Raw genomic sequence first — 25,355 nt, 5'->3', positions numbered from 1 at the left:
AATTTTGTAATAAGGCTGTAACATAACAAAATGTGGAAAAAGTAAAGCGCTGTGAATACTTTCCGGATGCACTGTAATTATGAGATGGCAACTTGGGAGTCTGTTAGCATCCTTGGACTCAATGGCAACACTCATGACACCAAAATGGACATCAGCTATAATAAAATGACAATCTCTCTTGAAAGTCACTTCATGAAGAAGTTGCCATTTTGGTTGTATTAATATGATGTCACAATGGAAAACTGGGAGAAGTAGGAGCTTCCACGAAATTCTGAGTAAAGTCAAAGACGTTACCGGTTTATAATACTGGGAAAATTGAATGGCAATTCCGACATGATGTAAACACACAGTAAAAATTTATTATTTTGATTAATTTATTATTAAAATAAATTCACAAATATCAGATTATCAAATTCAAGGTTAATACCAAACTGTTGTTCCCTTTTACATCATATAAAGTGAAATGTCAGTATCCCAAAAAATATATTATCTGAAAATAAACATTTTATAGATACTCTTCCAGATGATAAAAAAAATAGATGTAATAACTCATTCTTTAATCCTTACCTATACAGAAAAATCATTAGCTGGTCCCTTATATAAGAAGCGTCTTGTCTAAAATTGTGGTCAGCTTTACGAAGTCAAGGTGGAATTTTAGAAGTTCAGGTGCTTCTGATGCATATTAGTGCAAAAATACCTATTGAGCTACTCAACAGGAAGAGGTATTGCTGTTCTATTGCCTGAGAAGGTTAGAGGAACATCTCTGTAGCTTTGAACAGTGTTCAGGTCTGTGGAGTTGAGTAGAGTATGTGATGTTGGCTGCTCTGGTCAGTCCCATTGAAGAGGAGTGGAGTTGTCTCATTGGACCCAAACCAACTGTCGATGTAGAGAGATGGTTTTAATCACTATCTAAATGGATCCATATTGTTTTGTTTAATGTGCTAAAATATTGGAATCGTAACATTTAAAAAAGACCTGCTATGGGGATTTATGCAATGACTCCAGAGAGAATCCGAATCACCATCCATTCCACGAGGATCATCAAAGAAATACGACCGTGAGCTTTGTTTGTTGCACATGGCTGGGCTGCAGTTCTGAAATAAAATCAAATACAAAGCAGGCACAGTAAATGGGTCAGTTTGAAATGTCTGAGTCACTAAAATGTGGACCAAGTTCTATGAATTGTAATCTTTGTTTTCATGCTGATTTCATACATTTTTCCAATACATGTGAGTGTACTGAACTTAATGATTATTTCAAAAAACATTCTTTAAAGATTTTTGAGTCATGATAATCAAGGGTTATCATGATAACCCAGGGTTACTTCATTTGACCAGAACAAAACATGCCCGAAAAAAAGCTATATATATATATATATATATATATATATATATATATATATATATATATATATATATATATATATATATATATAAAATTAAATGACCTTTAGAAACAATCAAATATATAACCACTAATGAAACTATTTATGCCAACATTTCCTTTCTCGGGAATCTCTTTCTTTTTAAGAATTTTTTCTTACAATCTCCTGACAGTTACACCACTTATACATTTTTTTACTTTAAGCCCCAGCCCCACACATTTTTTTTTTAAATTACATTTAATTTAGAAACTGAAAACATGTTCATAATAGGTGCATTAATTACTCATTTTCTGTATGGATGATAGATAAAGACAAAAAATGTGTGTCACCTCATTGACCCAAATACAGCAAAACAAACAAAACAAACACAGAAAAACAGCTAATCTACAAACCCTTTCTTGAGGAGGCTGGCGAACTCTGAAGATAAGAATGAGCAAACTGGTCGGTAGCAGCTCCCAAATGAAGAGAACAGCTCCAAAAATCATGTAACCTCTTTCTCCAAGTTCACTGCGAAGGTCAGCCTATGAGAAGAACAACACTGAACATCACAAACTGACCAGAGAGAGAAGTACATTTATATTCATTAAAGGTATAGTTCACCCAAAAATGATCATTCTCACATCATTTACCCATCCTTATGCCGTCTCAAATTTGTTTTACTTTCTTTCATCTGCGGAACACAAACAAAGATTTTTGCGCAAGTAGACATGCTGTACACTTGAACTGCATATGCGTCAGGCGGAGTAAGTATAATCTAATCATTTATCATGAATGTGGCAAGAAGACTGCAGGTGTCCAGATTTTTTTACCCAAAACCTATCGTATCACTTCAGAAGGCATGTGTTAAACCAGTCGGGTCATATGGATTACTTTTATCCTTTTTGGAGCTTGAAAGTTTTGGACCCCATCATGTATTCTTCAAAAAATCTTTGTGTTCCGCAAAAGAAAGAAAGTCATACGAGTTTGAGATGGCATAAGGGTGAGTATATTAGGGATGTGAAAACTACCAATTTTCATATTGGACTAGTCGGTCAATTGTTTGAACAACAAGTCGGTGTTACAGATAATAATGTTTAATATAGTTAATGGTCACATGACCCCAATCAGATGCATTTCAAAAGGATATATGAATGATAAGCGCAGCATTTCAACATGGTAACAAAAAATTATGCAACATATAAATAGGCTAAATAACTATCTTATAACTATAATCTTATTGCACAAAACTATCATTTAAAAAAAGTACAAAAATAACAAAGGCTTCAATACAGAGCAGCACAAAAATGTTTACGTGCATCCTAAATGCAAAATGAGGAGCTTCAATGTAAACAGAGAGCTTAGGAGTCTCGAGGCGATCCACGCCGCGCACTTAAAAGCGCAAAACTGCAAGATAACGCGGGTACACATCTAGTTCATGACATCAAGCAGTTTAAACATATTTTACTGCAACTATTTATTTAAGCAGTTTCAGACAAAATCAGCAAAAGACTTTAATCTCTCCAAAGCACCTCAAATACGGAAATATTACTCACAGCAGAGGATTTAACGTCTGACAGTGATCGCCTTGTAATACACTGTTAATACTTTGATGGCTCTGACAGCAGTGGTGCAAAAATGGAATAAACTTCAAGCAATTAAAGAGACGAAAGTTCTTGCAGAGGGTTTTACTGTGCTGACTACAAATTACATTTAAGCACAGCAAACTATAATCATGCAAAAAAGCTCTCCAAGAAGTTGCGTCTCTCAATTAATGAGACTTGCGTCTCCCAATAAAACCACCACCACTAAAATATCAATGTTATTAGTTGACCCCGCTAATCGACTAGTAAGTTGTTGGACATCTAGTCGACCACCGTGGCATGACCCTAGAGTAAATGATGAGGAGTTAACATTTTTGGGTGAACTATCCCTTTTAGTGTGAGTACAGCACACCTGATCAGAGATGTTATACCAGTCATAATCAAAGGCCTCCACTTTTTGATTCAGAGACAAAAACAGCACCGCAAGGTTGTAGCAGGCCCTACTGGAGAAAAGTAAGATTACGCCTGCTCCCAGGACTGCAGTCCGACAAAGACCCTAGAAAGCAAAAACAAAATGAATAGCTGTAAGTATCTTTTTGATGTTTATTGTTTTTGTCCAAAAATAGGAAATGATTCAGTATAGGATTCTATTCAATAGGACAGGGGTTTTCCAACTTTTTAATGTCAAGGACCCCCAAATATGACAATCACCTTGCAAGGGACCCCCTCCTAAAATATATAAAGGTTGCTATCTATTTTTGTGTATAAAGACCAGAGAGAAATTAAGAAAAATGTGAATTATGATATTATAAAGACAATTACAATTATTTGCTTTTATATTGTTATTGCACTACATCCAAAAGAATTTATAAAAATATTAGCTGTAGGAATGCACCGATGTATTCACCAAATTAAAACCATCGGCTTTAACTATTGATATATATACCCTGGTTTTTCATTAAAACTTTCATACATTTATTGCGTTATATTAATTTTATAATCATTTTTCTGTAATATAAAGAAATACCTAACAAAATAAAGAAACTAGAAAGCATGTTGAATTTAATAATTCATAATATACATTTGTAATGTTCTATCATAATATGCTAAATATGTGTTAAATTGTTCAGAAATGAAAAAACAAGTGTAAAAAAAAATATTTTAAAGTGCAAAATAACCTCTTTCCCCCTCCCACATAAATTGACATGTTATATATATATTTTAATCTTTTTATCTTGAGTCTATCTTTCATTGCGGTTCTCTTAAAATTTTGGCCTGTCATGTGTTCAACAGATCCAATCTACCTTCAATGGAAAATATTTATTGTTAGAACAATAATATAGGTTACATTTTTAAAGCATAATTCCTAAGCAAAACAGTGATCTGATGAAAAGTAAGGTACATGAGTGGCAAAATATTGTTTTTGGTTTACCATTAAATGTCCTTTTTCCACACGGATCAGTTGCGTTAGTAAAATGGGTTGCGAACAGCTTTGCTGGGTTGTTTCGATTTGACTTTCAATTACTTTGGGTGAAGCTCCCGCAAAGTACGCATTACCTTACTGTGTAGATAAGGGGTGGTGGGGGAAGAGAATCGAGTCAACAGGAGCAGAGATGTGGCCAGGCACATGGCTTCCAGAATAAAGAGTAGGTCATTGACCAGCACCCGAACTAGAACCAGCCTCCACGTTTTATCACCAGCTCCACCAGATCCTCTATGCTCTCCAAGGCTCGCGCAAACTATGTTGACACACAGGAAGAGTGCACTCATGGCTGCATACCCACAGCGAGCCAACCATCTGAAAGTCAAATGTTTATACATAAACACACAATTCTCAATAAAAGTGTTACATTTCGCCACTGTACTAACCACTTTTAAAACCAGCTATCCAGTAATATGTGACATATATACAGTATATGTATGGAAATGCACTCACAGTCCTTTGTTGGGCTCAACGTTGAACAAACTTCGAACTTTGAGTAATTCCTGTCAAAATGAGATATTGTTATAAGGGAGTGGACCCATTTCTCAACCAAGCAAACACAGCATAGTACATTTTAAACTATAGCATAAGTCTTACTCAAACTAAGTAAATCTTCATTGTCTTACCTGAGTGAAGTAAAGGTTGAAGAGACTGAGGGTGAAAAACTGCAAACAAACAGGGAAACAATAGAGGAGCCAGTAAATCGGGATGGGCAGATGGTTGGCGGCAACGGCGTCACGAAAATAAAATGAAAAGAGTGTTGTGCGAAGGGCTGCCCAAAACAGGCAAAGAAAGAGAAAAACGCTCTGGTAGCTCCATCGTTTGTGCCGGTAGAGTGACAATAACCAGAGCTGAATTAATACAACAAAAAACAGACCACCGTAAAGACAGGTGTAAAGAACGGTGACACCCAGCTGTACTGATGGGGCCACCGCTGGTCTGATGGGGGAAGGTGGAACTGGAGCCTGCATTATTATGTGCGAAAATATGGATATAAAAAGGAATCAAAAATGTATAATAAAATGAGCCTTTAAAATCAAAAATAAAATAAAACAAAACTGATATAAAACAAAGGATCAGGATAAATCATATTATGAAAAATGTCAGGAAAGCAATATTCGCCTCTAAAATATCACATTAATTCTGGGTTAGAATTATTTATTACATAAATATTCTGTCACTTTGACACTGCGTCCAGGCTCATTCTACACGACGAAAAAAAAAAAAAAAAAAAAAAAAATAACACACAAAAAAATGTCCTTTATCAGAAGACGTCCCCTTGATCTCTCTGTGATCTGCAACTGCAAAGTGAAAATGAAAATGTACAATCTTAATAAATGTCACAGGAAAGTTTTCCGTCGCAACCAACCAAACATTACTTCAACAGTAAATACCAAGTTCCTCATCAGCCCAATCGCAAAAAAAAAAAAAAAAAAAAAGTGACAAAACGGAAACTAGCAAAAAAGCAAAGCGAAATATTATACAACACATACATCTGCTTAGATTTGTGACTTCCTGTACCTGAATATGACCTTTGTTTTGACGGTTGTTTACCAGTCATGTGACAGTCTGACTTCATTTATTCGTTAAAAAAATCATCTGGTCATCATTTGTATTAAAATGACTTTATACTTATGTAAAATGGCTAACTGTAGCTAGCGTTGCTAAATTGAGTTCAAAAACGATCTTCATTGTAGTTTACAAACAGGATCGGTTTTATTTTAAATATGCGGTACACATTAAAACAAAAAGATTATGTAAATATTAAAAATAATCAGACCAACAATACCTTACAAATTACTATGTGCATGAAGTCGACATTAGAAGTGACAAATCCGATAATTCCGCTCCCTCATCAGTGAGCTCCGCCGCCCAGTGTTTATGTTCTGCATTTTCAAAGGATACAGCGCTGTTGTCGGCGACATCTAGCGGCACAGGATGGTATTGTAAAAAGTGAACAGAGGAAGCGAGACTGCTTTAAACCACTCCCACTACAAGTTACACATACAAACCACGACCACTTGAGAAACCCCTAGAAATACACAGAAACTGTTCTCCATTTATTTTGGTCATGCCATTGCACTCAACAGCTGTGGATGTGTTTATTGCAAATAACATCTTGCAATATTAGTTATTTTATTTTTTTATTTTGTAAGTTATTTTCTAAGCAAATTTTACATTCATAAACGTACGTTTTCGAACAGTAAACCTTTTTTATATTTTCTTAAAAGAAATGAAACTCTATTTGAATATGATATCACTCTCTCATTGATAACAAATACAATTTGCTCTGCTTTTAAACTCTTTACTGTAGTTGATGTATAAATTACTATATTTTGTTTTTTATCTTAGCTTACTTTGGTTTATATTGTTACTCATCTGGCATCTGTTATCCACATGTACTGTGACAATTGTTCTATGTTAAGAATAAAATTAAAATGAAAAAACCTTGTCTGTGAACAATAAACGTATATTATTTATAGGGCTGTTAAAGCGTTTTCTTATTAGATTAATGACATTTTTGCATAGCAGAATTACACTGTTATCAAATCTCAGCAAATATGACATAACACCTACAATGTGAGTTCAACAAACAATCAGTAGTAGCTTATTATATAGTATTTAGAGGTACTAAACCTATTCCCAAACCCTTAACTTAACGCTGTTCAAACTCCTTCGATGAAGGAAGACATTTAAGATAATTTTAAAGTGATATAATTTTTTTCAATGTTAAAATATTTTCTTCTATCCCATCTTAATGTGTAGAGACAAAAGTTATATTAATTTACATTTTATCTATATATTTTTACATGGTTAATTTAAGTATTTCATTGGTGCTACATTGTTTAACATTAATGTGATAGATTTTTATAAAAAAAAAAAAAAAAAAAAAAAAGATTTAATGGTATGATTTGTTGATTTTAGTCGATCAGTTGTGTTTTGTGATGCTATTGACACCAACTTTGAAAATTCATCTTTTTAAGAGAATTTGTCACGGTGTTATCGTCACTGGTGTTTTAACCCTTGTTTCATTTGTGGGAAAAAATAGAATAAAATAATGAAATAAAGCACAACAGTCAAGTTGTCCTTTAGGAATGAAACTTAATTTAAAAAAATCAAAAAGTACTCTCAGATTTAATGGGCGAAAACTGAACTGAAAATATCTATATTTTGTAAATCAGAAAGTCAAGATTTTTTCAGAATTACCCAATTATAAATAAGCAATTCGAAGGTTGATTTCCATGAAAAGTGTAAAACGGAGTTTTGAGGCCCTTTCCAAAACTGCCTTATTTGTTAAAGAGACCTGTCCATCTTGACACAGCTACATCGGCTAAACCAATGGCGTGAGATTAGGGCGGGACGATCTGCTTTTTCAACCAATGGCAGACGAAGGGTGTATTCGGAAAAAACTTTTTTTTTTTTTTTTTTTGTAATTTCGTTTGGTGACATTAGTGGTGCAGAAATTACACATTTCAGCTTTAAATAAAAGGCTTGTTGAAGGAACATTATACATAATAAATTACATTATTTGACGTTAGCGTTCAATAATAAGAAGCACTGAAGAGTTAATAATCAAAATGCCTGTCGGGGGAGCACTCAGTCATTCGTTTAGGAAACGGCGGTTAGTTCAATTTTAGCCATCAATAACCGTCATTTAAACTGTCATTTTTGCAGCCGGCGTCATCGTTTAGGCCTGTATTACATTACTTGAAATAAAATAGTGTGAATTTAGATCCTATTTTAAAGAACAAGATTATATGTGTTCAAGACAAGTTATATACTCTATTTATAACTTTATACATTTTATCCTGTATTATGTCAGTCGATTTGATGATTGTTCGCAGGAGCGGTCTGTACAGATTCAGAAGCTGTGAGTCAGAGGTGGGGAGGTACTAATAATAATACATGAACTCATTATTGTGTAAGTAGGCGAGGTTTTTCTTCTTCTTCACTTTTTCCTCTCTCTCTCTCTCTCTCTCTCTCTCTCTCTCTCTCTCTCTCTCTCTCAATCTCTCTTTCTCTCGCTCTCTCTCTCTCTCGCGCGCTCATTCTTTTCTTCACTGTACCGCACTGTGCAGCCACGTCGCAGACACAGACAGCATCGCATTTAAAACCTCTTACTCTTTTCTCGAGCCGCCCAACTGGACCGACAACACCGATAGCAAGTTTATATCCTCGTACAAATAGTCAGATATTTGTTTTGGAAATACTTATTTTATAACCTTTAAAACTAGTTAAGGAGAAGTTGAGTTGGGTTCTTCTCGACTGACGGCTGTGGTCATGGTGAGTAGCTTTCGTGCTAACCCAGGGCTCAAAATTGCTCTATACGTTTTTTTTTTTTTTAAAGGTTACAAATTGCATTTATGTTTGTTGTACTCTGGTACACGCACCCTCCCGATCTTTTTAAGGATGTGCATTCAAAAATGTTTGTTGCATTAGTCGTTTGTTACAGGTTAATAGAGATCAAGTGAGAGACACTATATAACATATTACTATGTTATTACCATTAAAAAAAAGGATACAGATTGTACACACTCAACAATATACAAAACAATACTACATTTATTTTATATACACTTAGACAATACATACAATATTGATGTATACACTCAAGCAATATATTATGCGTTTGTATTCTAATTATGTTATAGGAACCTGAGGATGTAAATATTAGGTCAGCTGAATATTGGTTAGGCGAGGAAGACAATGAGAAGGCAACATTTGAGAGAAAAGAGGATGGGGAAGAATCGCGTAAAGCAGGGAGACCCACAATCTCCCGCATTCCTACCTTCCAAAGCTCCCTGACCCGCAAGCGAGTCACCGTCCAGACTGCAGAGTCATCCACCACACCGAAGATGGATGGATCCAGTCAACAAGGCCAAAAAGAGAGAGCTGACTTTGTAGAAGCTGGAAAAGCGAAAATGAGAGAAAAAGCGCTGCCCATCCCATCAGCTCGTTTGCCCACAAGCAGTGCTGATGATATCTCAGATCACACCTTCAGTTCTTTAGCTCCGAAAAGAGATCATTCCCTTGATCAAACACCTGAGATTACAAAGGACTCTGATCAGGCTGAAGTCCCATTGCAAAGGCCTTCAATCAGGAACATCCATGAGGCCGCTGTAACCACTGATCTCATCGTAGATCTGGTTTCTGAATTTGAAACTGCAAGTGAGAAGACCCCTTCAGAAGATGAACAGATATCGGCACAGGATGCAGTTGTAGAGGAGCTGAGCTCATGCTCCTCTGTTGATCAACATCAGTCCTCTGATCAAATTTGTGAAGATACTTTGGTAAAAGACTTTGAAAAAGGAAGTGTGAAAGAGACAGTATACCCATCACAAATGGTAGAAGAAATTTGTGTAACAGAGAATGATGTCAAACAGTGCTCTGTTCCAGATAAGGTTGATGGATGGACACATAGAGGTCAAGATGAAACTGCTAAGACGATGAAAGCTTCAGCTAGTAAAGACACTTTAAAATGCTTTAAAGAAACAGGACAGAAAACCAAGACTGCTGATACTACTCACACAACATACAGAAAGACCAGAATAAGCACACCTTCAAAGGTAGGGTGTATTGTACTTCATAACATGCAGCATACATAATTAGTGTAATTAGGCTCATGCATCTAGTTAGTAATACTCATTGGAATGGCTTCTTGTTGCCCTTGAAATGTCTTTCCCAGGACTAATTTTAAAGGTATTAAAGGCCATTTTAGACATGTATGGCTTTCTTTCTTCAACAGAAAACAAAGATTTTTAGAAGAATATCTCAGCTCTGTTGGTCTTTTCAGTGCAAGTGAATGGTGGCCAGAAATATGAAGGTCCAAAAAGCAGATAAAAGCAGCAGGAAGATGTGTATTTAACCCCTGGAGTCTTATGGATTACTTTTATGCTGCTTTTAAATGCTTTTTGGACCTTTAGATTTCTGGCCACCATTCACCTGCATTGAAAGGACGAACAGAGCTGAGATATTCTTCTAAAAATCTTTGTTTGTGTTCTGCAGAAGAAAGAAAGTCATACACATCTGGGATGGCCTGAGGGTGAGTAAATGATGAGAGAATTTTCATTTTGGGATGAACTATCCCTTTAAGTATTCAAGTGTACTTGCATAGATGCATTTGTTTAGCCATTAAACAAATCTTATATTTCAACAGAAGGGGATGTTAGAAATTAAACAGCCACAAATCAGTCATTTCATCACTATCTGAGGTCTAAGTACTGTATGTCATGTTTGGCAGGGAAGATGTTTGATGATGTTCTTCAGTTTCATACTATACGTTTTTAAGTAAACAGTAACTCTTTTAATCATTAGTTTTATATGGTTTTAGCAAAGAAAAGGAGGGAGCTTCGCTCTTTTCTTTCTCTTGCCCTCCACACTCCTCCTTTTGGGTGGATTTGGACTGCACATCTGGGAGTATGGAATCCCTAAATCTGTGTCACACCTAATGTCACAACTGGAGCTGCACTGGCTGGAAAGTTTCTGGCTGCCTCAGGAGACATGCATCTCTGACTGTAGGTGAGAAAGAAGTTTATCTTCATAAGCAGTCTTGAAACGGCAACTTTGAAATGTAAAGGTTTTAAACATGTTTCTAATTGTCACTTAACAGGCTTACTCTTGTCGAAAGTGTCCCTGAAGGCCTATACTTCCGCTCTGGCTCACCACACCTACCCAGCATCTCTGAGACTTGGACTAACCTTCTAAACAGAGCAAACAGCTCTGTCCACATTGCTGCTTTCTATTTCACACTCCGAGACTCAGACCTTGGCCTTACAGAGCCTTCGTCTGTGCTGGTATGTTGGGTCGTGGACATTGCATGACCTATTTTGCATTTAAATTGGGTGTTGCTAACTTTGATAATGCGTTCTGCACACCACTGATTCTGTTATACGGGAAGGCAATTCAGTTCAGTCTTTTCTACAGGGCAAAAAAGTGTTCAACCAACTGAAGCAGCTGGAACCAAAAGGAGTGAAGTTGAAGATTGCTGTGAACGCCCCTCAGCCATACATTGCAAACACTGATGAACTGGTAGCAACAGGTACAACAGGGTTTCACATTTGCATACAGCATGTTAAAACATATATATCGATATTGCTAAAGGATTGACTGATGAACTCACATGTGTCAGATTTGGAATGTAACCTTTCTTCTCTTTCTTTCTGCTCTCTTGCTTTATGTTTTCTCTCAGGGGCTGAGGTCAGGGGGGTTGACCTACAGAGTATCACTGGGGGCATTTTGCACACCAAATTATGGGTTGTGGATAAGAAACACATGTACATAGGAAGTGCAAACATGGACTGGCGTTCCCTTACTCAGGTACTTCTAAAACTATTGACATTGTGCATCCTTGAAAAGTTAAAGGAATAGCTTGCTCAAAACAAAGGTTCAAACTTCAAATGTGTGCAGTGAATACGCTGACCTTTATAATGAATATTTCTGACAGGTGAAAGAGGTTGGAGTGTCTGTAGAAGACTGCAGCTGTCTAGCACAGGATGCTTCACGGATATTTGACATTTACTGGGAGATTGGAGCTCAGAAGAATGGATCTCTACCTCCTTTCTGGCCTGGCCGGTTCTCTGCCCTCTCTAGTTCTAAGTACCCATTAGCTGTTAAATTCAACGGTGTCCCTGCACGTGTCTATTTGTCTGTGAGTTGTGATTCTCTCACAAGTTGACTTTGTTTGTTTAAAGGGATAGTTCACACAAAAATGAAAATTATGTCAATATCCTTCCAAACCTGAGTTACCTTTTCTATGAAACACAAAAGGAGATATTAGGCAGAATGTATAGGTGCTATAAGCGATTTTAGCCATTCTGGAACTTTAACCAGATTTTGCAGTTGATTATCCACCACCCTCTTTCCAAAACCCAGCTCTCCAAAGACACGTGCACACATTGGGGCATATGGATGGGGAAGCATCCCATTACCGTTTCGCAGCCCGACCCTAAGCGTTTCATGGTAGTAGGACACAGTACCAGCACTTAATACAAGCATGTATGGGCTGCCCTGTGAATGCGCACAGTGACTGACAGGCAGAAGGCTTTCTCATTGGTTAAACAAACAATCTGACTGCGGCCCGCTGTTTACTGAGCATAGGGCTGTTACAGAGACAGGTGTGTTATTTCATGGCACCTATTGCAAAGCCAAGTTAAAGGGACAGTTCACCCAAAAATGAAAATTCTCTCATCATTTACTCACCCTCATGCCATCCCAGATGTTTATGACTTTCTTTCTTTTGCTGAACACAAGCAAAAGAAACATATCTTAGCTCTGTATGTTCATTTAATGCAAGTCGATGGTAGCCAGAAATTTGAAGGTCCAAAAAGCACATAAAGGCAGCATAAAAGTAATCCACATGACTCCAGTGGTTAAATCCTTGTCTTCAGAAGCGATATGATAGGTGCGGGTGATAAACAGATCAATATTTAAGTCCTTTTTTACTATAAATTCTCCTCCCTTCCAAGGTTATTATAGTTAACTGAAACTAAAACTGAAATGAAATTCCAAAAAATAACCCAGAAAAACAAAACTAAAACTAAACTGAAACTATCATGCATTGCTTCAAAACTAACTAAAATGAAATAGAAATGATCATCTGTTGCATTGCAAGCATGCCATCTGGCCATGAGTTTCATGTGCATGTGCCCACATTTGGTTATGTGCTCAACGTTTCGAGATAAAGGACTAGTTTGTTTAATCACATCACCCATTGCTGTTCAAAAAATAAAGGGAGATATACACTCACTTACCACTTTATTAGGAACACCTGTATGCCTAGATATGTTAATATGCAGATACGGGTCAGGAGCTTCAGTTAATGGTTTGAATATTTCTGTAGTTGAATGTTGCTGACCCTTGCTCTAGAGTTTACTCCAAATGGTGCCAAAAACAAAAAACATCCAGTAAGTGGCAGTTCTGCGGATGGAAATGCCTTGTTGATGAGAGATGTCAACGGAGAAGGGCCAGACTGGCTGACAGAAAGACTACAGTAACTCAGATAACCACTCTGTACAACTGTAGTGAGCAGAATAGCATATCTGAATGCACAACATGTCAAACCATGAGGTGAATGGGCTACAACAGCAGAAGACCATGTCGGGTTCCACTTCTGTCAGCCAAGAACAGAAAGCTGAGTCATCTGTTCAACCCGACGTGGTCTTCCGCTGTTGTAGCCCATTCGCCTCTAGTGTTTTGCATTCCGCAGAACTGTAGCTGCTAAAATCCCAGGAGACCAGAAGCTACAAAATTACTCAAACCAGCCCGTATGGCACCAACCATCATGCCACAGTCGAAATCACTGAGATCACGTTTTCCCCCATTCTGATGGTTGATGTGAATATTATCTGAAGCTCCTGTCTCATATCTGTATGATTTTATGCATTGCAATGCTGCCACATGATTGGCTGATTAGGTAATCGCATGAATAAGTAGGTGTACAGGTGATCCTAATAAAGTGGTGGTTGAGTATATCTCCACATTTGTAAGTCTTTCTTTCATTAGGTGGCGATATGCACAAAGAGTGTGAATCGCCTAACAAAAGAGAAAGAATGTGAAAGTGGAGATTTATAGTAAAAAGACTTAAATATTTATCTGTTTTTTACCCACATCTATCATATCGCTTTTGAAGATATGGATTACTTTTATGCTGCCCTTATATACTTTTTGGACCTTAAAAGTTCTGGCCACCATTTGCATTGTATGCATTGTCTGAACCTACAGAGCTGATATATTCTTCTAAAATCTTTGTTTTGTGTTCAGCAAAAGAAAGAAAGTCATACTCATCTGGGATGGCATGGGGGTGAGTAAATGATGAGACAATTTTCATTTTTGAGTGTCCCTATCCCTTAAGGCTGCTCTGCTCCTACTCAAAGTCTTGTGTTAAGATGCCTAGACACAAAAGCAAGACTAAATTATGCCTGCTCTGACCCACCTCATCCCCTAGTATCATAGGCAGTTCTGATGCTGCTTTGGTTCTGTGTAAATGAAATGCAGCTTCGGAGCAGCCTTAAACTTTATTGTTGACATGATAGAACATATATTTCATAATTTAGTTTCATATTTAAAAGTATAATTTCATATTTTAATTCGTTGCATATTTTTATATTATTAATTTTATATTTAAAATATTAATCTCATTACATTATTTATACAATTGTAATTGCTGAGTAAATGCATTTATGCCACCTCTGAGCAGCACTAAACAGTCTGTGTAAATACACCTAAATTTCACTTCAGATGCAGCTTCTAATTAACTTTGTAGTATAATGATGGCTTTAGTCACTATTCACTTTCACTGTATGGGAAAGAGCAGTGTCTCAACATTCTTCAAAGGTTCTTATGTATTCCACAGAAAAAAGAAATGAGTGTAAGTAAATGACAACAGAGTTTTTATTTTTGGTTGAACAATCACTTTAACTGTCTTATGTTCACTATAATCATCAGTAATAGATGTTTTGCCATTGCATGTCTTTTGTACAATTTTATCCAAACCCATCCCAACCTGTTCACAAGTTCACTCATTTTCTGCTATCTTGCACATCTCTTGATTTTCTTGAGTTTCATACTATATGTTTTTTGATGGTTGTCTTTTTATTTCAGAGAATCAGAGTACAGTACATTGTCTGTTTTGTGAATATAGTGCATGGACAGTATATGTGGCCTACATTTTTCCAGTTTGATTCATTTCTGAACATGAAACAAGCATTTTCAGTGTATGCAGACCAATTCAGTGTTATTGACAAAAATGTTATATGAAAATATTTGGCTTATTTTTATAGAGTTCTCCTCCTCCTTTATCATCAAGTGGACGTTCTGACGACCTCTCAAGCATCTTATCTGTAATCGCTGATGCTGAGCAATTTATATATGTGTCTGTGATGGACTACCTTCCCATGTCACAGTTCACAGAGCCTGTCCGGTAATCTTTACCTCTTGATATTTCAGTGGGGATACAATAATTCTTTCATTTGAATTAAATTTGTGTGTGGGACAATTTGCATGTACAGTATATGGTGCATAATAGATTACTATGGTGTTTTTCATGCTTTATTCATGAGAATGACTGTTATGTTGTTTAGGTTCTGGCCTGCCATCGACTCTGCACTCCGTGAGGCTGCTTGTGCAAGAGGTGTTGAGGTGAAACTGTTGGTCAGTTGTTGGAGTCACTCTCCTGGTGCCATGTTTTTCTTCCTACAGTCTCTATCAGTCCTCAACAAGCCTCCTCTGAGCTGCAACATTCATACTGTATGTTTCTGTATGTTCTTAACGCTTTCCAAATGTACTTTTTAAATTGGTAATGACTGGTGATTTAATGGCTAAAACCTTTTATTTCACAGAAAATTTTTGAAGTGCCCTCAACACGAGAGGAGAAGAGGATTCCGTTTGCACGTGTCAACCATGCCAAGTACATGGTGACTGATCATGTTGTTTACATTGGTATGCTCAAATTTCACAGTATGATCTCACTTGCATGCTTTTTCAAAGGATCAGAAAGTGCTTGCCAACAGTTACACTCCTACATGTTTAGCTGTAAAATGTAAGCTTTGTGAACATGAGCTTTAAAATAGAGTGAATGTCACATTCATAGTCTTGCTCTTATGATTAATTGTTATTTATTTCATGCTATTCAGGCACATCGAACTGGTCTGAGAACTATTTCACCCAGACAGCAGGGGTTGGGCTTGTGGTGAATCAGACAGGCGCTGCAGTAGGGCTGGGCCAGCAAACCGTTCAAAGCCAATTACATAAGATTTTCCAAAGGGACTGGGATTCAGAATATGCCCAGACCCTCACAGATGATCATGTAGAACATTGCAGTGGTAAAAAGCTTACATAATATACCATTCTCTTTATTTGTTATGTTGCTAAGCCATCTTGTTCAAATAATGAAAACATCAACAACCAGGAACCCATTCAAGCACCCTTACCTGCGGCATTTGTGCCTACTGATAAATTATTCATACTGTACATATTTGGGAAATGACACGGATGCTGTGCATTTTTAATGTTTGTTAAGATACAGTTTTTTTTTTTTTTTGCATCAAGTGGATTTTCTGTGCTTTTATTGTATATTTGCATTATGTGACATTTGCCAGAATAAGGAAAAGGTCCTTGAGCAAGCACTGATTTATGATGTTAATGATGCTGAATTTGACACGTGCATGTAAATGAAATATTGTTATTAAGCCACCTTAATAGGTGCTTTGGCTGTAAAACTGTGTATTAGAAATAAAACTGTACTTTTGAGTAAATAGTTACTTACTTTCTATTTTTTCTTTTATGTTTTATGTTTTTGTTAATACACCTTTGTCTTACATTTTTACTAATCTTCTAAGATTACAAGCATAAGAATGAAAGAATTGAAGAAATAAAATGAAGTATAAGAAATGAAGTTTGCATATATGCAAATATATAGAACTTTAGTAATAAACAATAATGTTGGATGCTAACACATCTTTAAAATAATTTAAAATGTGTTTCCCCATATGTCTGTTCAAATAAATAAAATTATTTCACCAGTAAAAAATTGTTTAGACATTCTGTCCAGCAAGCTTCCTGTTATAAAGTGAACGTAGCGTTCACTGCTCAGAAATGTCACTTCTCTAATTTTTAAAATTTATTTATTTGGTGATAAGTTAACACAAAATATGCACATATGAACATAAAGCATGGCATTATACATTTCAAACATAAAAATATATCGTTAAATATTGAGATAAAAGCAGAGGACTTGTACGTCAATGGTTGCGTCTCAAAACCTAGTCTGACAAACAAATTGACTCAAAATGAACCCATGATGCCCAAATATGCTGGAAAACAAAAACAACAACTAATAATAATTAACAATTCAAGTTATTTTATGACTTGACCCTGTGTCTTTCTTGCAGTAAGAAAGTTCGGTGTCAACGGCCCCTAGAAAGGCACCTCACTAGGTTTTGAGACACCGCCCGGCGTCTTCTTCACACAGGAAGTGGGGGCGTGGAGAAAGGAAGACGTTGAAAAAATGGCACGGGAAAGAAGCCCGTCAGCTTTATGGCTTGTCTCTCAACCAAGTGTAACTCGAAAAATGTGTCACAGAATATTCTTACTTTTATGGTTACTTCATTTTTCTTCGGTATATTCAGACATAACCGACGGCAATGCGGAGCACTTAAAGCGCGAGCACTCGCTCATTAAGCCATATCAGGGTGAGTAGCTGCCTGCTAGTGTTACAATGTATGTTAATGCACCTAATGTGTGTTATTGTCGTAATTTAGCCACAGTCACTGATGTATTTTAAGTTCTAACTCCACTATCTACAGTAGAATGGCAACTATGTTAATCTTTGATGTCATTATGTATTTTAATGGGGAAGTGTAATCAGGGATAGAAGTACGCCACTGCAGAGAGTTGCTGAGTGAAGTTACATGATCGTACAGTGAGTCAGTGAACTGTCTTACAGGAACACAACTCAGTGCAAATAAAACTATACAGGAAGCTCCTTTATTTGAACAGGTGAAGGCAGTTTAAAATTGATCAAGCTTGTAAGCTGTAAAGGAATCTACTTTTCCCCTCTGGAGCATGCAAATTGCAAAGATAATATATAACTGAAGGAAAAGATCTTGCATGGCTTGGAAAGTTTGATAACACTTTTTATTGTATTATATCTTGTATTTTCTCTACATTGCACATGTAAATGCTTGTGGCTAACATTAAATACATTGTGAATATATCATGCATAAATCATATGACCATGCATACATATTTGATGTTTAGGTGTTGGAACAAGTCCCTCAAGTCAGTGGGACTTTTGGGGAAATACTTTAGTAACCAGCCAGTATGTGCGCCTAACTTCTGATGAGCGGAGCAAACAAGGCTCTATCTGGAATACAGTGGTGAGTAATATGACCATACAGAGTTATAAAGCTTGATAAAGTAACGAAAAACTGTAAGGCAAATTTTGTGATTTAAATGTTAATGTTCTCCTTGTGCAGCCATGCTATTTGAAGGATTGGGAGATGCATGTGCAATTTAAAGTGCATGGTTCAGGAAAGAAGAATCTCCATGGAGATGGCTTTGCTGTCTGGTACACAAAAGAGAAACTACATCCTGGTAAGTTAGACGGCTACCACACTGTGAAGTAGTGTTGTTACCAAAATTTCTGTAGTCGTTACCGATTCCAGTGAAATTTCACGGTTCTCTGTACTAATTTCGGTTCCACAGCATAAATATGCTAATATGACAGTGTGCTATTGAACACACCTGTTTAGCCATACTTTAATTTCATCATCAAAATGATGTCTAATCAAGTCATTCTTAAATCTTTTAACAAGTGAAAATAGAACTTTCAACATGTCATCACTGCATTTCTTTTTTTTTTTTTTGCCAAACTTTTATTCAACAGCAGTCTTGCTTGTGATATGTTGCTTTATTATTATCATTACAGTGAATATTACATTTTGCTGTACATTTAAAATATATTTCTGTCACAAGTTCTTCAATTTCAGGGCTGAAATCTCATCTCTTTCCACTGGCCTTTCAGTCTGACAAATGAAATGTAGGATGCAGTTTTCGAGTGTTTGTATTTTAGATTACTGGTGTTTGTGTATGTGGTAATTTTGAAATGTTATGTTTTAAATTGTATTACTGTGAAGCACTTTGGTTGGTCAACTCTGTTGTTTTAAATGCGATATAAATAAAGCTGAGCTGAGATTAAAGCGCAAATTCTGTGATTTAATTATATAAATGTATAGTTAACGTGCTGCATGGTTCACAGTAGATCAGTGCTCTGCTCTGTCATCTGATACAACATGTGAATGATTCTCAATATGTTTGAGCGGTAGGATTTATACATAAATTCAAAGTACGCAGCTCTTCCACACTAAGATTGCAGCCTTAAGCGGTTTAATAAATCACAATAGGACATGTCACGATTTTAATTTGTTTAATTGTCCATTTCAGTGTAAGGAGTAACAGAGCAGGCGTTCAAAATGTGCATTTAAAGCAGTTGTGTGTCAGTCATATTGCGCGCTGGATTGAGTCAGTGCTCGGTACTGCAGAAACACTTTTGACAACACTACTGTGAAGACATCGCAGGTTTAGATACCATTCTAAGGACTTTCAATGACCACTGCCATTGTGGACAACTTTCATATAAAAGATACATGCAGAGCAAACATATTCATGTGCCATGCTTTGAATTGTAATATGTAAGAGTTAAAGGAATATTCTGAGTTTAATACAAGGTAAGCTCACTCGACAGCATTTGTGGCATAATGCTGATTACAACTAAAACAAACCACAGCTCATCCCTCTTGAAAAAAAGTTGTAAAATTGGATATAACTTTACACAGAAATGGTTAGAAAGCAATTGGTAGCTCAGTGGTAAATACCACCCCTGGAGTTCGCTAGTACAAATCACAGGGTGTGCTGAGTGACTCCAGCCAGGTCTCCTAAGCAACCAAATTGGCCCGGTTGCTAGGGAGGGTAGAGTCACATGAGGTAACCTCCTCGTGATCGCTATAATGTGGTTTGTTCTCGGTAGGGCGCGTGGTGAGTTGAGCGTGGTTGCCACGGTGGATGGTGTGAAGCCTCCACACGCGCTATGTCTCCGTGGCAACACGCTCAACAAGCCACGTGATAAGATGCGCGGGTTGACGATCTCAGAAGCGGAGGCAACTGGGATTCGTCTTCCGCCACCCAGACTGAGGCGAATCAATACACAACCACGAGGACTTAAAAGCACATTGGGAATTGGGCATTCCAAATTGGGAGAAAAAGAAAAAAAAAAGAAAGCAATTTTATCACACTAAAAGCATGATAACACATATTGTTTACGTCTTGTGGCTATACTTTTGAAACAGTGAGTATTTTAATGTATACAGATTGGCCCCATTCACTTCCATTGTACTGTATGTGCTTCATTGGAACCCCGATTTTTGCTTTTTTTGAAGAAAAGGTGGGGCAAGTCAAAAGTAATGTTTGTGGTAATCAAGATTATGCCACAAATGCTGTAGATTGATCTTAACTTGTATTGAACCCGGAATATTTCTTTAAAATGCAGTGTACACAATTTACAGGTCTGTGCTTCATCTGCAAGTGGCATGGTTTGCACTTCCTTCTTCCCAATAGTTGATTGTTTCATACTTTCATTTAGGGCCAGTCTTTGGAAACCAAGACCATTTTGTAGGCCTGGCTATTTTTGTGGATACCTTCCGTAATGACCTCCAAGGAATGGATGTAAGTGCACCTTACTCACGGGTCCTTCTTTCTCTGCAGGCCCCGTGTTTGGCAGTAGTGCCAATTTCCATGGGTTGGCCATTTTTATTGACACATTCGCTAACGATGAGGCTCCAGATGTGAGTTGAGAGATGTAAAATACTTGTGTTTTTGTACCTTCATTTGAATGAAAGCTTTGCTTTTTTTATTATCTCCAATCTAGCACATAGGTTTGGGGCTTTTAGAATAGTGGAATTCCATTCCTTCAACATGTCCGGTTTCTCTCTGGTCTATCCAAGCTTGGTTCTCACTAGGAAACAGAGGACATATTAAAGGGATACTTTTCATATTTGAACTATTATTTGCCAGGTGTTTTCTGTCAGATGTTGAACAAACTTTCATACTTTTAACTATCCCTTTACTATCCTGTTTCACTGTATATTCTGGGATGATCTTTCAGCTATTTTTTCAGACCCTACAAATAAGCAATGCTTTCTCTATGTTTTGCCTGCGTCATGTGGTCTGTGTCATATATATATATATTTTTTTACTTTCATCATTCATTATTTGTTGCTCTACATGTAATGAAGCATTATTTATATATATATATAAAATAAGATCATATTTGTTGACCTACATGTCTTTATATTTACAGTATGTTAGTGAACTTTTTTTATATATGAATACAGAGTAAGCATTTAATTCCAGGTTCAATACAAGTTATTCTCAATCGACATCATTTGTGGCATAATGCTGTCGATTGACCTTAACTTGAATTGAACCCTTAATATTCCTTTAAGCTTGTTCAAAATAATGCACCATAATTTAGTAATTTACATTACATTTTAGTGTCAACTTTATAAACCAAAAATAGTTTGATACATTTGATCCTTTTTTTTTTTTTTAGCGCTCTTTTCCCTATATTTCTGCAATGGTGAATAATGGCTCCCTTCCATATGACCATGGGAAAGATGGCCGGTCCACTGAATTAGGAGGTTGCTCTGCAGAAGTCAGAAACAAAGACCATGACACCTACCTGGCTATTCGATACTCCAAAGGTAGACTCACGGTAAGAAGCTCAATAAATGTAAATGTGTTCGCAATTATGCAGATGTAACTGATGGTATAATATCTTGAGAAATATCTCACTGCAGTGTTCTGTTTTCACAGATTATGGTGGATGTGGACGACAGGAATGATTGGAAAGAATGTATTGATATTGGGGGCGTCCGCCTCCCTACAGGCTACTATTTTGGGGCTTCTGCAGCTACAGGAGATCTCTCTGGTAAGCTATGCTTAGATATCGCTCTTAAATGTCCATGATAATCTCTATGCCTGTAGCCCAGCTTTACTGTGTTTCTTCTCCGCAGACAACCATGACATCATCTCTATGAAGATGTACCAGCTGATGGTAGAACATACTCCTGATGAGGACAACCAGGATTGGACGAAGATTGAGCCCAGTGTCAGTCTCCTCAAGTCCCCTAAAGGTAACACAGCTGAACAATCATACATGTTCAAAATGCTCACAGCATAAGGGATTTTTCATTTAATTATTTTTCATGTTTATTTAAAAAATTATTCCCACTTTTTTCTTCTCCACTGTTCTCTGTTATCTTCTCCCACGGAACAGACAATATTGATGATCCAACTGGAAATTTCCGAAGCACACCCCTCACTGGCTGGAAAGTCTTTCTACTTCTACTATGTGCCCTGCTTGGAATTGTGGTTTGTGCAGTTGTAGGTGCAGTGGTCTTTCAGAAACGTCAGGAAAGAAACAAGAGGTTCTACTAAAACACTCCAACATGATTTCAAAGAACTTTGGAGATCATAGGTGGAAAACGTAAATGTGATTTTTTTTTTTTTAAACAACTGTATAAATGTTTATATTATTGAAGTGCTTGATTGGAAGGAAAGCTGGTTTGCATCTAAAGAGTAGGATGCGTGGCTTCAAAGAATTTCTTCTATGTTGGCCTGTCTGATTTTGGGTCTTGCAAGATTGATGCTTGTGAGCTGAAGTATAGTAAATTACACATTTTGGTAACACTTTACAATAAGGTTCCATTCGTTAAAACTAGATAATTCATTAGGTATCATGAACTAACAATAAACAATATCTTTTTTTTTTACAGCATTTATTGATTGTTGTTAATGTTAGTTAATAAAAATGCAATTGTTCAGTGTTAATGTTAGTTTATAGTACATTAACTAATGTAAACATATACAACTTTTGATTTTAAAAATGTGTTACTATATGTTTAAATTAACATGAACCAAGATTAGTAAATGCTGTAAACGTTGTGTTCATTGTAAGTGTTCATCAAATGGAACCTTATTGTTAAGCGTTACCCACATTTTCAGTGCAGTTTTGCGTAGAACATCTTTATTTTGTGTATGACCTGTATACAACTTGATTTAGTTCCGTTTATACTTTCATATGTTTCCGGTGATTTTATTTTTATTGCATTGTTTTGAAAACTTTATCTGCTTTGCCATCTACGCATTATGGTTTTGTTCTGCTCGGGAGTACCATTTTATAAACTGTGTAATTTACTTTTAAAGAGGATTTTAATGGACTGCACAAGAAATCAAACTGATGAAAATGTGTTCTCAAATTGATCAAATCAATTTCAATGCTATTTCTTATTTTCAATAAGGTAATGTCCCATTTTTCCCAAGGTCTCCACAGCAAAGTGTATTGAATTTTATTCCCAGTGTTATAATTTTTTTACTGAACATACACCAAAATGTGGTGGGTATTCACTTATGCAAGGACAAGAATTCACTTGATGACCTTTAAAAGAGTTTACAAAAAAAAGATTTTGGAATTTATATTTTATCACTGCAGGATATCAGTAATTCTGCCTGGGAGTTTTCACCTACATCTCTTAAATAAAATTTTCAAATTTTATATTTTTTATTTTTATTTTTTATTTTTTACCTCTGCATGGAGTAATTGCAATGCACTGATTTAAAATTGCTTCCAAGTTTCCATAAGAAGTACATTTTCTGTTAAAGAGCAAGCAGGCAATGACTTTAAAGTGATTCTTTTGGTGAGAAAATAAAGCAGTTCTACCTGTGGACTTGGTTAATGTTTGTTGATTTCACTTTTTGGTTTCTTGGCCCTGTAGTAATAATAATAAATATAGTAATTCATTGATTTAAAATACATTCTAAATTAAAGCTTAATTATGTCATTTCTGCACCACCAAATGGAATTGCAAAAATAAACTTTATTTTGCAGAACAGCTTTCTTCTGAATACGCCCCCATTTGCCATTGGTCAAACAAAGAGATAGTCCCGCCCCCAACTCACGCTATTGGTTGAGCAAAGTTGTTGGGGCGGGTCTAAGCGGGTCTCTCAAAACAAACAGCGATTTTCATAGCGCCACAGAGACTGTGTTTATAGTTTCAGAGAAAATTAAAATGGCTTACTAAAGGTTGCTGGGATAGGAGAAAGAATTTTAACAGAGAGAATATAAATATATTGTCTCTATTGGATTTAATAATTCTCCAAAGAGCTATAGTATGATTAACCTTGCCTTAAATCTATCAAGGCACTACTTAAATGGACTTCATATTTGGCTAAATGTTTTACACATAAATAAATTATTTGCATTTTTGAAAAGCATGTTGACATGACGAAAAGTGCATTTCTACATTGTTGCATCGTTAATCAGGAACTTTTGATTTTGCATGTTATATCGCTGCCACTAGGTGTCAGAATGACAACCAGAGCAACATCAACAATAAAAGCTGACCAACAGGTCAACAAGAGTGCACCTTAAAGGGATATTCCAGGTTCAATAAAAGTTAAACTCAACAGCATTTGAGGTATAATGTTGATTACCACAAAAAATAATTTCAAATTTTTGGAGGGTTTAAAGACAGAAATGTGAAGCTTATAATTTTATAAAAGCACTTACATTAATTCTGTCAAAACGTGTGTATTAATGAGCTGTAAAGTTGTTTAAATCATCGTTTTTACAGTCGTTTTAGGGTTTGTTGGCATTACATTGTCATAGCAATGAAGTTGAAAAATTGGCTATAACTTTTCACAAAAAAGGTTAGAAAGTGATTTTATCAAACTAAAATCATGTTAACACACATATTATGTCTTGTGGCTATACTTTGAAAGTATTTTAGTATTTTAAAATACTCACTATACTTAGTACTTTAATGTTTACGGACTGGCCCCATTCACTTCTATTGTAGGTGCCTCACTGGAACCCAGATTTTTTCCCCCAATTTGGAATGCCCAATGCCCAATGCAATCTAAATCCTCGTGGTGGCGTAGTGACGCCTCAATCCGGGTGGCGGAGGAAGAATCTCAGTTACCTCCGTGTCCGAGACAGTCAATCTGCACATCTTATCACATGGCTTGTTGAGCGCGTTACTGCGGAGATGTAGTGCATGTGGAGGCTCACACTATTCTCCGCAGCATCCATGCACAACTCACCACGCTCCACTGAGATTGAGAATCACATTATAGCACCACGAGGAGGTTAACCCAACGTGACTCTACCCAAACCAATTGGTTGCTTAGGAAGCCTGACTGGAGTCACTCAGCATGCCTTGGATTCGAACTTGCGACTCCAGGTGTGGTAGTCAGCGTCTTTACTTGCTGAGCTACCCAGGCCCCGATTTGTGCTTTTTTTAAAGAAATGAGAGGCAAGTCTAAATAATTTTTGTGATAATCAATATAATGCCACAAATGCTGTCGATTTAGCTTAACTTGTGTTGAACAGGAAATATTTCTTTAAGAATGTGTA

At 36.5% G+C, this 25,355-nt stretch overlaps 3 protein-coding genes across 6 annotated transcripts; 2 read left to right on the top strand and 1 right to left on the bottom strand.

Moving 5' to 3' along the window:
* Nucleotides 1-5: 5 nt before the first annotated feature.
* Nucleotides 6-6,317, bottom strand: LOC127413451 (integral membrane protein GPR137-like). Of its 2 annotated transcripts, none has more exons than XM_051650619.1 (8): nt 6,177-6,317; nt 5,014-5,688; nt 4,841-4,890; nt 4,462-4,702; nt 3,317-3,460; nt 1,777-1,905; nt 976-1,094; nt 6-876 (listed from the first exon to the last, which is right to left on the bottom strand). In XM_051650619.1, exons 2-8 carry the CDS (start codon nt 5,356-5,358, stop codon nt 783-785), a joined length of 1,122 nt encoding a protein of 373 aa, XP_051506579.1. In that variant the 5' UTR covers nt 5,359-5,688; nt 6,177-6,317; the 3' UTR covers nt 6-782. The 2 variants fall into 2 exon arrangements, with proteins under 2 accessions (XP_051506579.1, XP_051506580.1); XM_051650620.1 differs by lacking the exon at nt 6,177-6,317 and adding an exon at nt 5,909-6,098.
* Nucleotides 6,318-8,404: 2,087 nt separating this feature from the next.
* LOC127413445 (5'-3' exonuclease PLD3-like) lies at nt 8,405-16,638 on the top strand. Of its 2 annotated transcripts, none has more exons than XM_051650603.1 (11): nt 8,405-8,671; nt 9,040-9,954; nt 10,719-10,906; nt 10,998-11,181; nt 11,312-11,426; nt 11,577-11,704; nt 11,832-12,035; nt 15,166-15,305; nt 15,466-15,631; nt 15,724-15,923; nt 16,018-16,178. In XM_051650603.1, exons 1-11 carry the CDS (start codon nt 8,669-8,671, stop codon nt 16,034-16,036), a joined length of 2,262 nt encoding a protein of 753 aa, XP_051506563.1. In that variant the 5' UTR covers nt 8,405-8,668; the 3' UTR covers nt 16,037-16,178. The 2 variants fall into 2 exon arrangements, with proteins under 2 accessions (XP_051506563.1, XP_051506562.1); XM_051650602.1 differs by having other exon boundaries at nt 8,411-8,671; nt 15,724-15,823; nt 16,018-16,638.
* A 727-nt stretch (nt 16,639-17,365) lies between these two features.
* On the top strand, nt 17,366-23,671 carry LOC127413452 (vesicular integral-membrane protein VIP36-like). 2 transcript variants are annotated; one of them, XM_051650622.1, is made up of 8 exons: nt 17,366-17,574; nt 18,143-18,261; nt 18,361-18,478; nt 20,645-20,724; nt 21,492-21,653; nt 21,755-21,869; nt 21,955-22,074; nt 22,218-23,671. In XM_051650622.1, the coding sequence occupies exons 1-8, from the start codon at nt 17,391-17,393 to the stop codon at nt 22,376-22,378; spliced, it is 1,059 nt and encodes a 352-aa protein (XP_051506582.1). In that variant the 5' UTR covers nt 17,366-17,390; the 3' UTR covers nt 22,379-23,671. The 2 variants fall into 2 exon arrangements, with proteins under 2 accessions (XP_051506582.1, XP_051506581.1); XM_051650621.1 differs by lacking the exon at nt 20,645-20,724 and adding an exon at nt 20,523-20,605.
* Nucleotides 23,672-25,355: the final 1,684 nt, after the last annotated feature.

This window comes from Myxocyprinus asiaticus, chromosome 22 (genome assembly GCF_019703515.2).
Source record: "Myxocyprinus asiaticus isolate MX2 ecotype Aquarium Trade chromosome 22, UBuf_Myxa_2, whole genome shotgun sequence".
NCBI classification, from domain to species: Eukaryota; Metazoa; Chordata; class Actinopteri; order Cypriniformes; family Catostomidae; genus Myxocyprinus; species Myxocyprinus asiaticus.
Note: the sequence above shows the minus strand (reverse complement) of the source record. Positions and strands in the feature narration are given on the sequence as shown.

Excerpts from the sequence above, each read along its gene's own strand:
- LOC127413445 (XM_051650602.1), top strand. Across the intron at positions 11,705-11,831 it reads ACTGGCGTTCCCTTACTCAG|GTGAAAGAGGTTGGAGTGTC; the intron begins GTACTTCTAAAA and ends TATTTCTGACAG. Across the intron at positions 15,632-15,723 it reads TGAGCTGCAACATTCATACT|AAAATTTTTGAAGTGCCCTC; the intron begins GTATGTTTCTGT and ends TTTATTTCACAG.
- LOC127413452 (XM_051650621.1), top strand. The coding sequence starts at position 17,391 with ATGGCACGGGAAAGAAGCCCGTCAGCTTTATGGCTTGTCTCTCAACCA. Across the intron at positions 17,575-18,142 it reads GCTCATTAAGCCATATCAGG|GTGTTGGAACAAGTCCCTCA; the intron begins GTGAGTAGCTGC and ends TTTGATGTTTAG. Across the intron at positions 20,606-21,491 it reads ATGACCTCCAAGGAATGGAT|CGCTCTTTTCCCTATATTTC; the intron begins GTAAGTGCACCT and ends TTTTTTTTTTAG.
- LOC127413451 (XM_051650619.1), bottom strand. The coding sequence starts at position 5,358 with ATGCAGGCTCCAGTTCCACCTTCCCCCATCAGACCAGCGGTGGCCCCA. Across the intron at positions 4,891-5,013 it reads TCAACCTTTACTTCACTCAG|GAATTACTCAAAGTTCGAAG; the intron begins GTAAGACAATGA and ends TCATTTTGACAG. Across the intron at positions 1,906-3,316 it reads GGTATAACATCTCTGATCAG|GCTGACCTTCGCAGTGAACT; the intron begins GTGTGCTGTACT and ends TTCTTCTCATAG.